The sequence below is a fragment of the Corapipo altera genome, unplaced genomic scaffold, assembly GCF_003945725.1.
Source record: "Corapipo altera isolate COAL_440 unplaced genomic scaffold, ASM394572v1 133, whole genome shotgun sequence".
Taxonomy (NCBI): Eukaryota; Metazoa; Chordata; class Aves; order Passeriformes; family Pipridae; genus Corapipo; species Corapipo altera.
Window position 1 is genome coordinate 1968167 of NW_020884939.1, and position 13766 is coordinate 1981932.

General features: G+C 50.5%; 1 protein-coding gene across 1 annotated transcript in view; it reads right to left on the minus strand.

Moving 5' to 3' along the window:
• Positions 1 to 13766, minus strand: part of CDH23 (cadherin related 23) — a 194154-nt gene that overhangs the window by 75977 nt on the left and 104411 nt on the right. Inside the window, exons 10-13 of the mRNA XM_027661026.1 lie at positions 12452 to 12564; positions 10337 to 10525; positions 1921 to 2070; positions 983 to 1141 (exon numbers count right to left, since the gene is read on the minus strand). Of these exons, the coding sequence (XP_027516827.1) occupies positions 983 to 1141; positions 1921 to 2070; positions 10337 to 10525; positions 12452 to 12564 (611 nt within the window). The remainder of the gene's footprint in view (positions 1 to 982; positions 1142 to 1920; positions 2071 to 10336; positions 10526 to 12451; positions 12565 to 13766) is intronic.

Genomic DNA, 13766 nt, shown 5'->3' on the forward strand with positions numbered 1-13766 from the left:
TAAACATCTGCTTGAAATATTAATAACTGTCAGATGGGAACAGCTCGGGGGCTCTATACAGTTTCACACCATCTGTTTGTAAAGTAAACACACTTATGCACAGGCACACACACCCAACTCTTTTGTCAGGGCTTTATACCCTGGATCATCATGCCTGCACGGATGGGAGAGCAGGGGCTGTGTCTCAGGAGAGCAAGGGGGTAACGGGGGGGGGCAGGAGGGCAGCCAGAGCAAATTCATTGGAGAGGGAGCCAAGCAAACTCATCAATGACTAACGATAGCGGTAGTAACTAGACTGGTAACACCCTGCACCCAAAGCCTAGCAGGGGTTTTGGTGCTCCCTGCTGTGATATTCCCCATCCCAGAGGAGCCTTGATTCCTATTTCGCTCATTTTTCAGCACAGGGTTTTGTTGTGGTTCTTGCTGTGCTCCACACTGGCACTGGCACTGACTGACACTGCTCTCAAGTGTCGGGAAATGTGTCTGCTTGATGAGGATTTTGGGTGCTTCCACCCAACCCACGCAGGAGGGATGAGTGCTACAGAAATGCCCCCCCACCTCTGCACCACTGTTCTGCTGCCAGCCATGCCATACCACGCTCTGCCAGATACAGCCATTCCCCTCTTTTTCCATCCTTTGCCCTTTCATTGGCTCAGATGACCTCTATAAGGTTGAGGAACTTGGTGCTTTGAAACAGAGCAGTGAGAAAACCCTCACCAAGACCATGACCATGACCACTGGGAGCAGTATCTGCACGTGAGATGCAGTGTAGGACTCTCTTTGAATTCCTGGTGTGGTGGGAACCACATACACATCTTCCAGAGGACAGGAAAAGTCATGACATCTGCTCCAAACCCCCACCATCACCATCTCCTAGCACTCCCTTACCAGGCTCCCCAGCCTGTGCCTTGATGACGGACACCGTGGAGCCACACGTGCGTGCCAAGGACCCGGCAAAGAGAGCCAGGATGCTCCTACTCACGTGGACCTGGAGGACGGTGGTGCCCACGGTGGTGTTCTCCAGGAGGCTGACGTTGTACAGCACCTTGCTGAAAACGGGGCGGTTGTCGTTCTCGTTGATGAGGTTGATCTTCACGCGCGCGAAGCCAACGTGGTCCGGGACGCTCTCGTTCGCAAAGAGCTGGGCAGAGACGGGAAGCGAAGGGCAGGGATGGAGACGTTGTTTGTGAGGCTTGGGAGAGTTACCCACCCTTCCTTAGTGGAGAAAACAATGCTCTCCTGAGCTCCCTCACTAGATGAGCCAGCTCAGGGCAACCCACCAACAAAGCTGGAGCAGGAGGATGGGGAGGGCTTTGGCACCTGATAGGTGCACTTAAAACAAAGTTTTATGCTCTATAAAGCTTTTATGGCCCTGCTCTGCTTAAGCTCTTGCAGCTGAGCCTTTGGATGTTGGAAAGAGAAGGTGCAGAGCACATCTCTTCCCCACCTCCTTCTTTGCTTTACTATAATTTCCAGTTTTTTGGCTGTTTTGCAGTGCTACAGAGTTTCACAGTGTGGATCATCATAAAATGGTTTGGGGTGGGAGGGACCTTTAAAGGTCACCTAGTCCATCCCCCTGCCACGGGCAGGGACATCTTCAGGTTGCTCAGAGCCCCATCCAACCTGACCCTGAATGCTTCCAGCAATGGGACATCCATTACCTCTCTGTGTAACCTGTTCCAGTGTTTCACCATCCTCATGAAAAAAACTTCTTCCTTATAGCTAACCCAAATCAACCCTCTTTTAGCTTAAAGCCATCACCCCTTGTCCTATCACAACGGGCCCTGGTAAAAATTTTGTCCCCATTTTTCCTATAGGCCCCCTTCAAGTACTGGAAGAGAGAGGAAGGTGGTTAATGGTCACTCTTAGGTCACACTGAAAACTGTGGATGCCCCACAGAGCTCAGAGGTGCAGCCTCACCGAAAATTCATAGCGAGGAATGGTCTCGAAGTCCAGTGGCACCGCCACACGGACACGGATGTCCGCCTTCCCCTGGATGGAGGTTGGCGAGATGATGAAGTGGTTGGAGTTGTTGCCCACCAGGTAAACCTCGAAAACGCTGTTGGGTCCCTAGAAAGGGAAAGAAGAAGGCTGGAGTTTCATACAAAATCCACATGGATATGAAGGGAATGGGAATGCACCCCTGGGATGAACCAGCACAGCACACAGCTAAGGGAAAGCCCCTTTTGCTGTTTGAAGGTCCACACACTACACAGCGTATCATACACTGGGATTTTACTGCCTGGGGCTGGGGGAACAATGTGGGTGCCTCTCCCACATTGAGAAGAGCAGAAGGCTCTTTCCAGTAAGACAGCTCAAACTGGGAGCTGGAAAAACTCCTCCTCTCCCCAGACCAGCAAAGCAGCAGGACCACCACCATACCGACACTTTAGGAGCCCTGCTCTGGGCACAGCACCCTTCCCAAAGCACAGCCCAGCAGAGCATGTGAAAAGCAAGCTCAGAAAGCTGCCAGAGATGAATTTCCCATTTTCCCCGAGTGACCTCCTTCCTATCAGAAAAAGGGGCCAATTAAATGCACGAAGGGGCACTAATAGCAAAACCTGCCTAAGTGTGACTGCTGAGAGCTGGCAACATGAGCAGAAACCCTGGCCTGCCCTTCTTCCCACACCTCCATGCAATCCATGGAGCTGAGGGCAAGCTGAGCACATCCAGCAGAGCCCCACAGCAGGAGCAGTCCTGGAGGGCACCCACAGGGCCACACAACAGCACCCAGAGCCCAACAATGCTCTGCTGGAGGACGGTGGGAGCGTCTCAGGGTAGACTGGCACCTTCCTCGAGCTGTTTTGCTGCCAAGCTGGGAAGGCAGGGATGCTCCTGACACCCTGGACATACACCTGGGAGGGAGGGAGCAGAGGATACAGTGGATGGGCAGAAGGAAGCATTACTCCCCGAGCCATTATTTCATACCCTATCCTTAGGATGTCAATTTACGACAAATGATCATTTTCAACCAGTGACAAAAAGCCATTTTATTGAGGAATTTCTGCCTAGCTCTGCTGCTGAACCCTCAGCATCTCTCCCAGGACCTGGTGCTCTCCCTGCCCTTTGTGGCGGCGAGATGCAAGGGATTTTCTTGGAAGCCAGAGAAGAGCCAGTTTGTTGGAGGCATGAGATAAAAGTTGAAACATCAAAAGAAATCCAAGTATTTGCACGAAGAGAGTTGGGTGGATTAATTCCCCTCCAGCTGGGGATGGAGATCAGCCTCCAGATACCCACCATCCCTAATTAGCAGCCCCTCGAGTGCCTCAGTCTCCCCACGTGAGGTCTGGGGAAGGGGAATACAGCTGCCTCTTGGGAGGGCTGCAGTGAGCTGCCATTTATATATTTTTTCAGCTATTTATTTTTTTGTTTTGGCCCCCATGCTGCTTTCCTTGCTCCTGGTTCCCGGAGCCTGCGAGCCCCCTGTGGATGCCTGAAAGCAAATCTGAATATTCAAATTGTTATCAGCTGCCCAGCAGAAGGGACTGGCTAAGCCCAGCTCACAGCAAGGACCCCCCCACTCCAGAGGAAGCCATGGGGAGCTGCTTACATTTTCCTCACCCCTTCCTACCTGCTCCTGCCACCCAGAGCAAACAATGGATTCTGAAATGTGGTTGAGAAGAGGAAAAACAAGCCTGCATCCCCCGGCTCTCAAAGGTCCTGGTGGGCAGTGATCAAGCCAAGCATCATCTCTCTGCAGTGCTGAGGATGAGGATGGGATGCACAGGGTGCTATCAGTGCATGACCTGCTTTACTGCTCCTTCCCCTTTCCATGCCCTGACCTACCAGCTCCTGCATGGCTCCAGTTTTCCCCCTATCACTGAAAACAAGGTCGTCTGCTTTCTTTTAGAGCCACAAATTAAGGAGCCGCCTGCCAAAGCTTAGCAACCCTACAATAATAAACCTGTCTCCATCCAAAACAAATGGGGCCATAAAAGAATGGGTTTTGGAGGGAAGTTTGCTGTTGCCCAGAGCCGGGTTGCAGCCACACGTTTTCCAGCTCCTCTCATCCCGTGCCAGCACGTGCGGCCAGCCCTTGCCGTGGCTCGAGGCTGCTGCCCACTGCCTCCTTCCCAGCAATCAAGCCTCCTCCCAGCCGTAGCTGGCGCTGCAACCGATGGAAATTTCATGTCAATTCAGCTAAAAGACAATTGTAGCTGCAGTTGGGCATAATTACAACTCTGTTCTTCGCCTGTGTATTCCTCGGAGCGTGTAATGGGAGCCGCGCCCTGGCCCTGCTGCCAGTGACAGCATCAACCTCGTGCTGATACCCCACTCCCAAAAAAGCCACCACTGACCGAGTAGCTTCATTTCTGAACCATTTGTGACCAGTTTGGCAGCCCCACGTGCCCAATATCCCTCTGAAATTCCAGGGGGCTGCAGCAGAGGGAATAACTCTGGGCACAGGAGGGACTGGCAGGCAAGGGCAGAAGCGGAGGCTGTGAGATGCCAGGAGGTGGGTATGGGTGTCCTTCCAGAGGTGTGAAGCATCATGAGGGACCTGCTCATGCACCTGCTCTGAATCGTGGCCAAAAATCTGCTATCCCAGCTTGCAAGCTGCACTCACAGGGCACAGTTCACCATGGATTAGGAAATCCCTTCTCCCACCAGGAGGCCAGGGGCAGCCACATTAGCTGTTTCAGCTGGGACTAGATGGATCATAATTTTTATCCCTGCTTTTTTTACCCAGTGTCCCCCAATGGCTTCATTTATCACTCCTGCTCCCACCCCACCCCTTCCTCGTGGGAGCCCACCTGCAAATGCTCCAGAAATTAGTCAGCCTTCTACATAGTCAAAGCAAGTATTTAGCATCACTTACTAATGGCTACACAAGAAAACAAAGTAAAAAATAAAATAACCCAAATCCCTAGACAACCACACCAAACCCTGAAATCACTGAGGTGCATCGGTAGGTTGACTTCCTGCAATGACTTTCAGCACAAAGCCAGATACATTGGGGAAAAGCAACCTGGGATCCTCGGTTTTCTCCTCTTCACCCTCCCTCAGTACTGGGCTGCCTTTGCTTCCTTCCACCCTAGCTCAGTGCAGTTTGCTTTTCCCTGCCTTCCTGAAGCACAAAATCCAGTGCAACTCCAGCTTTCCTCCCAGCCACTTTCTAGGCACAGGCTATTACCTACAACAAGCTGCGGAGAGTTTAATATCCCTCATTCTGGGAACTCCACAAAGCAATGAAAGAGCTGAGAGTTCAGGAGTGGGGGAGAAGGAAGGGAGGGAAAAAAAGAGTTGTTTCTTTTTTGATAGCAATTAGTATCTTTTTGTAGGGCTTGGATACTTTATGCCTGGTTCTAGTGAGTCAGAGACAAATAGCGCTTAAATCCTTCCTTTGAAAACACAAGGCATAAAGGGGTTTATTCTCTCCACCTACTTCAAGGTATTTAACTGAAGTGCTCTGAACAGCCTCCCTGGCATTGCCTGCCTCTCTCCCACTGCCCTGCCAGGCAATTTGGGCTTCTAGTACCCACCCAGCACCCATTGCCCACCCAGCACCAATAACCCTTTTGAGGGCTCACTGGGCACGGGCGCTTGTCCCCCGCATCCGTAAGGAACTCACTGGGGTGGTGGGCAATGCAGGATGCCTGGAGCAAAATGCTCCCCAACCTTTTTGACCCTCCTCCCTGCTCCAGCAGTCCTTCTCTCCCATCCTTCTGTCCATCCTGAGCTTCAGTTCTTGCCCTCTCCCTCCCTCCTGGAGGAGTTTTCTCCTTCCCTGCTCTCCCCAGGTTATCTGCTGAATTCCACACACGCCTGCACAGACGGGATCAATCTGAGGCTGCCTCGCCTTCAGCTTATCTCTGCTCCAAATGATTGATTTTCCCTCTTTAAGGGTAATTTGCTGGTGAATTCCATGTATTGCAAAAACCCCTGTGAAATCTAATTCAGCCCGACTGGCAGCTGGCACTTTTGGGAGAGAATACTCGTGCGCCGTCAATTCCCCTTTACAGTTCCTTGCTGTGTAGATCATATTTATAGTGCTCGTGCCTGTCATATGCATATATATGCTCTGGATGATTCATACATTGCACCTGCACACGCATGGGCACATACGATGCCCCTACGCGAGTCTCCGGCGGGAGCTCTGTGCAACAAAGAGCCCAAGGCCTGGCTTTGCTTTATTTTAAACTCCCCATTTGTCTTCCTCAATATGCTTATTTTAGAGGATTGTTTCAAAATTATTTTGAAATGTCAGACCATCATACTGGTGCTCCAGACAGCCTCTGCCCTTTTCTTCCTCTTCGCTCAACCGTGCCGAGGAAAATCAAGTGGAAGCCCGGTGGAAGGGCTGGTTTCCCTGCCATGCCCTGGGAAAGCACACTGCCACTTCCCTTAACATAACTCCATGGATCTCGCAGCCATGGGAAATGGGGATTCCCTGAAGGATGCCCTGATGCTATTCCTGCATGGCCAAATCCATGCCTTCACCCTAAGATGCTGCATCAAGCCACCAGGTGTACAAATCCAGCATATCCAGAAAGGATATCCATGTGCCCCCATGTCAGCCAGCCCAGGAGCACATGAGCCCTCTGAATTAACATCAAACTACTCCACAGCTTGGGACTCATGTTCTCAACCTGGAAACAAATCTTGCTGCAAAAGCAGATAAGTTAAGGCTTTAATCTTCCATCTCATATACAGGATTTATTTGTCCCTGCTGATTGACCACAATGTGAATGACAGGAGAGCTCAGCCCCAGCCTGGGAGTGTCTATACACACTGGTCTTCTGAGGTGTCCAGCTGAGTATAGGCTCAGTCTAAATACCGGGAAACTTCCATGGATTTTCATAAACAGCTCTCAAATGGCTTTGAAAAGGTTTTTAAGGGTCTGCTCTCTATCTGGCAGGGAGAGAAACTCAGCTGCACAGAAAAAATGCTTTTTTCTTGGTTCACAGAACCCCAGAATGGTTTGGGTTGGAAGAGACCTGAAAGCTCATCTAATCAAACCCCCCTGCCATGGGCAGGGACACCTTCCACTAAGACCAGGCTGCTCAAGAAGGTTGGATCCAAAACCCTGTGCAAACCCCATGTGCTGATTTCTCCTACGCTGAAGTGTTTTCAGTAAGTCATAGAGAATGCAAAAGGTAAAACCAGCACTCCTGGTTGAACACCTCTTGGCTGTACCCCAGATCTACGCCTGGGGTCATCTCAGCTCAACCCAAATGCGTCCTCTTGAGATGCTCCCCATCCCACCTTGTGCCCTCAGCCAGCTCCTCTTGGGGCAAGAGCATGACCACGTTTGGTGGGGGTGACAACTAGGAGTTTGCAAGGGCTGGACTCAGAGGAAGGGGCTTCTCCTTGGAGGCCCCTGCTTAGGCACCTTGTCTGAGAGGTTAATGTCAGCCAGGCTCCAGAAAGGCACTTAAACACAGAGGTAAATCCAAGCACAGGCTTTCAAGCATGGTCTTGTGTGGCACATAAATACATTTTCAAGTGCTTTGCTAAGTCGTTTAATCTAACCCCTTCAAAAAGCCATCATTTGAGTTTGTCCAAAACACACCAGAAGAAAGAAAAGATCAAAACCTCCACCATTAAAAAGGGCTATGTGGGCCCGGTTATGAAAAACCTTGTTTAGCAGCCTTGGCAACCCATGCGGTGTGTTTTAAGGGCCAGAGCCAAGTGACACCCCTTTCCCCAGCTCTACACAGGCACAACTGGGGTGCAATGACAGGCAGGCTCCCCAAAACCATCCAACTCTACAGGACGCCTGCCCAGGGCAAGGTCCAGGTATGGGCTGAAGGAATAGTGTTGAATTTTCTGGAGGGGCCAGAACAAGGCTGGGTGGCTTGACTCAAGAAAGAAAGCAATCTGCCAACAGATTCTGCCAGGACTTCATGACATAAGTTGGGAGGCAGGAGACAAAACTTGAACAAAGTTATCTTCCCAAAGACTCTAGCTTTGATTTCCTGTGTCTCAACCCATCTGCTCTCATTTATTTATCTATCTGCTTTCCCTGGAGATGTGTATACTTCTCTTCCTGTGTTCCCTTGCCCCTTACACAAATGAGTTGTGTCATCTCCAGCATGAAGGCTGTGCTGCTGAAATAGCTTCTGTCAGCCACGTCCTCAGTCACATCTATGCCTGAAGACCTTGGTCTTTGCCAACACATCCCTCCACCCCTGCACTCACAGAGACACGAGAGAGCCCGGTGCCATCTCAGCTACCTCAAATCCAGATGGTTTATAAAAATCTCACAACTCTCACGAGGTACTTGAGCATCCAAACTATTACCGTCAGGCAACTACCTTCCCTTTCCGCAGCTTTTTCACTGGAAGTCTGGGGTCTTGAGACCTCTAGAAATACACTGGGAAGCAGTGCTAGAACAAGCCTGACTGCAGGCATACCCCCATTTCTATTTCACATACATATTTGCAACAACCTGAGTATCTTCTCCCCTGTTTTTCCCCCTACAGGTGCTACCTCGATGGTTAACCCAGTTGCAAATATATAAGGAATATCCACCACAGGATAATGCAGAAAAGAAAAACCCAATTGCTTATAACTTTCCACCCTCCAGACATTCCAAGAATCAGCTCTCCTCTGCTTCTTGTCAGTGAAAATAATGCCACGGTCAAAGCAATCTGTGCTATTATGGTGGTCTCTGAAGACATGTACAGTAAAACTCCTTCAGACTCCCTTAGTGCAAGAGGTCCTCTCTCAGCAGTTTTAAAAATCTCAGCCAATTCTTTTGGGGAAATCTCAGGAAGTTAAAGAAATACATCAAAAGAATGGTGTCTATTTTTTGCTGGCGCGATGGGGAAGGCAAGGCTATTTTTTATTCTCCCATTTTAAAATTAGCAAGGCTGAAAAGTGAATTCTTGAATGGGAGTCACTCCAGTAAAATGAGCTTTTAACCAGAAATAATGACAGATACTTCATCCTTCTGGCACAAACAGAAGTGTTACAATGCCCTTCAAGAATGGATCTGCTGACATCTCTCAGAAAGCACGACAGCGGCTCTATTCAGAAACTATCCTAGGCATCTGTCATATCCATATCTTCTTTATTAGCAATTGACATTTTCAAGAAAAAACAGTCTCTTTATCAGCTTAATAGCTCATCTGCACCTCTTCAGGCTGCACTCATAACTCCTGGACAGTGACATCATGTCACAAGTAGATTATTAGTTCTGTGTCATATTCACTTCAGGTGAAAAAAAATGGGATTTCTGGGTGGTTTGACAAGACGGGGTGAACTCCACCCAGGGCTGGGGAATAGCAAATCCATCATCTCTGCCAGCAAAGGCATCTTAAAAGATGCACAATTTAATTGACCCACCGGTATTTTGGGGGCCAGGTGGAGATGTTCCGTTTCCCACTCCTTGGTGCTATCACATCATTTACCTGAAGCACCAGGAAAACATCCTGATGATGTTTTGCCATGGAGTAACCTGGTCTAGTGGAAGGTGCTCCTGTCCATGGCAGGGGGCTGGAATGAGATGAGCTTTCAGGTCCCTTCCAACACAAACCATTTTACGATGCCATTTATTCCGACAAACCCATTCCCCTCATCTCCCGCTCAGCCCAAAGAGGAATAGGGGCTGCAGGAGCCTGTAGCCGGAGCCTTTCCGAGGGATTTCGGAAAGCTCACCATGAGGTGTCAGCACTTGTTTGAGCAGACACCAGGCAGCGTGGCGGGGTTGGAGGGGACTGGCACACAGAGGCAGCCAGACGTGAACTGCACAAGTCAAATAATCAGAGTAATTGAAGGCTGAGAGCCCAGGGCTGGAAAACGTGCTGCAATCCTGAACACGGCACGGATCGGCGCGTGACAAATGGGAGCTCCATTAACACGAGGGACGAACAAGCCTCCAGTGCTCCTGGCTTGTTTGCAGTGATGAACTGGTATCCCAGTCCTCTCCATGCTAGTGGGCATCTCCTACCCCCTCCCTGACAGTGGCAGCACCCGTCCCTCCCTGGGCAGAGAGCCCAGAGCTCCTGTCCTTCCCTCCCCTGTCAGGTGCCCTGCGAGCCCAGCAGAAAAACTCCTCCTTTTCTGAACCAGACTGCCCGACAAGAGCCCTCAGAAGCAGGCGGGAATCAGCATCCCACAAAATCCTATTTTCTGGCTCTCAGGGGCTGTACAATCCTGACTGCATTAAAGCTCGTACCATGCCTGGGCCCAGGGGAGGGAATCTGCACTTGAGGTACCCAGCAAGCAGAATAATGCCAGCAGTAAGAGCTGAAGAAGTGGGTGTCAGGACATAACCTCGAACCTTGTCACAGGCTCACCAGTGACTCAACCTCCCCTGCACCCCCCAAAACCACACCAGTGCTACCCTGCAAAGGAGAAACAAAAGCTCCCACGGCAGGGCATATCTCACCTCATCCTTGTCCTGCACCTGGATGAAGAGGGGAAGGGCAAAGCCCACCTGGGCCAGCTCTGGGATGGCCACGCTGTACTCGGAGCTGTTGAACTCAGGGGCGTTGTCGTTGAGGTCAATGACCAGGATGTTGAAGGTGGTGGTGACGGTGGCGTTGGAGGGTGTACGGTCATCGTTCAGCTCTGTCCCCTGCCAGGAGAGAAACCAAGGGAGCCTTTATTTTTCTAAAAGAATAAATGTAAAAGAAGGTGTGCGTGGTGCATGTCGTGATGAGAGACTCCTGCAGCTTCTTCTTCCTCCACTCTGCCATGAAAGGACACTCAGTTGGCTCTGACACCGCTGACCCATTAACACACAGAGATGTTGGCCCAGCTCTCCCACCACCCCTGTGTCAGGCCCACAGCACTCTCACAAACCTTCCCAGGGGCTTAATATTTCCCTTGGGATGGCTGTGGCCAAGTTCTCACTTGCCCATATCATCTGGAGTCACACTGAAGGACAAGAAGGAGCCACAAGCATTTAAACAAACAAACAAACAAAAAAATCCCTTGTGAGATGTAGGGGACAGTCCACAAAATAAGGGAAGGCAGGATGGAGCAAAGGGCACTCCTGTTCTCCCCTCTGCAATCCCCTGAGGTGGGACCAGGAGTAGGGAGCCAGCCACCATAGTACTACTGAAGGGACACAAAACTAGGGCATAGAGGAAAAGAAGATTTAGACCTTAAAATAGGTTTGGCAATATGTGTCTAAATACAGAGCTGAGTCATGACTCCGCATCACACCTCTGTCTCAAGAAGGGCTTTAATTTTGCCTTCCCAAAAGGAAAAAGTGCAGATTTTATTGCCAGAGAAGCAAGACTCGTGAAACAGCCTTTTCAAGCTGAGTCCCTCCTCTTGTCCTTTGGATAATCTTGCTTTGCTGTGGGCATGGAAAAGCAACGCTAACACGACCCACACGGCTCATTGCTATTCACTGCTTCTGCACACAACAGCAGAACAGGCTGATCCCTACGAGGAGCAACCCAGCTGTATTTTCACTGCGTGCTCCAGGACAAGAACAGCAGAGAACATTTTGGGTCCTGGGGATGTGGGACACAGAGAGCTGGCACTTGCAGGAGGATGCGAAGTTTGTGGGGAGAGGAAATAGAAATCCATTGGATCAACAGAATATAGTTGGAACTCCATTACCATGCAGGGAGGAAAACGGGCAAGTTTTCAGACTCACAAACCATTCCAAGATTAAGCAGATATTTTTGTCCCTATTAAAATCAGAAAATCCTCCCTTTCCCCCTTTTTGAAACTATAAAAGCCCAAAGGAAGAGATACCAGGGATGGAGATCTCTTCTCCATGCACAAAGCCCCAATATATGAGCTGTGCCCAGGACCAAGAGGGGTGATTTCCTGTCCCTCTGCCCTGGTTCCAACAAAGCATCACACTTGCCAAAAAGAGAAGGCGCTGTGTTGGCTGCCTCCCTCCCAATCAATGACCTTTCCTATGCTGCTGCTGATTTTCCCCCACCCCAGCCCAGAAGAATCCATACTTCTAAATGTGTTTCCAACCAGCTGCCCAGCTTGGTATTGATTTTAATTACAGGGCTGCGAGCAGAGCCAGGGAGCCGCTCTCAGGTGGGGCTGGAAAACCATGCTCCAGTGCCTTTCCTTGACAAGGCAACTTCCAGCATCGCTCCCTCCCTGTAACGGACAGGCACACAAGATGCCTGCTGACATGACAAAATGTCATGTTTATCCAGGGCTTTGTGGGGGGAAAGGTGGGAAACAGGAAAAAAGAGACACAATTTAAGTGCCTGAATGCATCTGGTGCTATTTGCAATCCCAGGTATCTGGGACACGACCACAGGCAGATCTACTAGGAGAGCAGGCAGGACACCAAAAACACCCTTATACATCCACACAGACTCCCATCATGTCTTGGGCCACCAGACAAGGGGGCTGTGTTTAACATCTCATTTGGCTTCACCAGCACATCACGGCTCTGCATGCCCATGAAAGCAACGTGTCCCAGGCTTGCTCCTCCTCCTCAAAGGAGTTGTCCCTAGGCAGGATGCCCTCCCCATCCTGCTCCTCTGGTCCGCCTCCCTGCTGGAGGAGATCTCACCTTCACTGTGAGGATGAATCCAGAGCTGTAGAAGGGGTTTTCCCGGTCCAGGGGCCCGTTCAGGGTTAAGGCCCCACTGATGTAGTCCAGTGCAAAGATGCTGTTGGTGTTACCTGAGGAAAAATAACAGGCAGTGTGAGCACAAGCACAGCTGATCCCAAAAGGTGCTGGGGGTAATGCAGGGAGGGAAGCAGGAGGACACGAGCTCCAAGCTGGGCACAGGATGCAGTGGGCTCTGCAAACCTGGCACATCATCCCAGTGTGCTTTAAAATGTCATGGCTGTAACAGTCCTCTCCTCCTCTCACCTGCCCTAGCTCAAGGCTGAAAATGGGGCTCTTCTTCCATCAGCCAAAAGTTGCAAATGCTGGAGGCAGCTGAAGAATTTCAAAGGGCTTTAGTTATTAAAATATGCAGCAGCAAAGCCGAAAGCAGAGCCCAAACCAGGTGCTCCCCTGTGAACGAGCACCTGCATTCACAGGGTACCATGACCCTGGCACAGCCTCTCTCCTAAAATACAAGAGTTCAGGGACATCAGTCCAGGTTAGTCAGAGGAAGGTGCAGACAGAACGAGCTCACAGGTAATTCTCCACATAACAAGCAGTGGTTTAACTGTGGGGCCTCTTGCCAGAGGATACTGAGGATGATACAAGCCCATCTGATTTCGAGGAGGGGCTGCAGAGGTTAAAGAAAGAAAAAAATTCTATCAAGTAACAGAGAAGCCGCACACAGCTCAGGAATTTTCTTAGCTGGATTGTTTGGAGCCAGGGAGAGCATTAGCAAAGTACTGTAGGCACTTGCCCTGCTTTTATGCTCCTGCCAGATTTGTTGACCCCATGGCCCTTTGTTTTCATCTGCTGGAGCCAAATTTGGCCCCTCTGCCTGTCCTTACAAGCAAGTAACCAGACAGGGTGCCATGGAGGGCTGGGCTGCCTCCACGGACCATCCCAGCTTGACTCCTCCTCTAGAATTAGACACCCAGAGAGGATTAAGAAACACTCGAGTATCATGGCCAGCATATGCTAAAGGGACTAATGTCCTGCTGTGGGAATGACTTTGTGGCAACTCCAGGTGCTCCCTCTGTCAGCCAGACAAAAGCAAGCAGTTGGTATGTGGAGCCTGGAATACCTGACACCAGCCTGACACAAAACCAGAGGAGGCTGCTGAATTAGTGATGACCAAGGAGGAGGTTATACACAGGCATACAGCCACCCACACCACTCCCCCCATCATCTCATGGCATCCAAAAAGCCCTGATCCAGCCCCAAACAGGAGCAAGGAAACCCTGCAGGTACGCTCCAGTCACCCCAGTCAAAA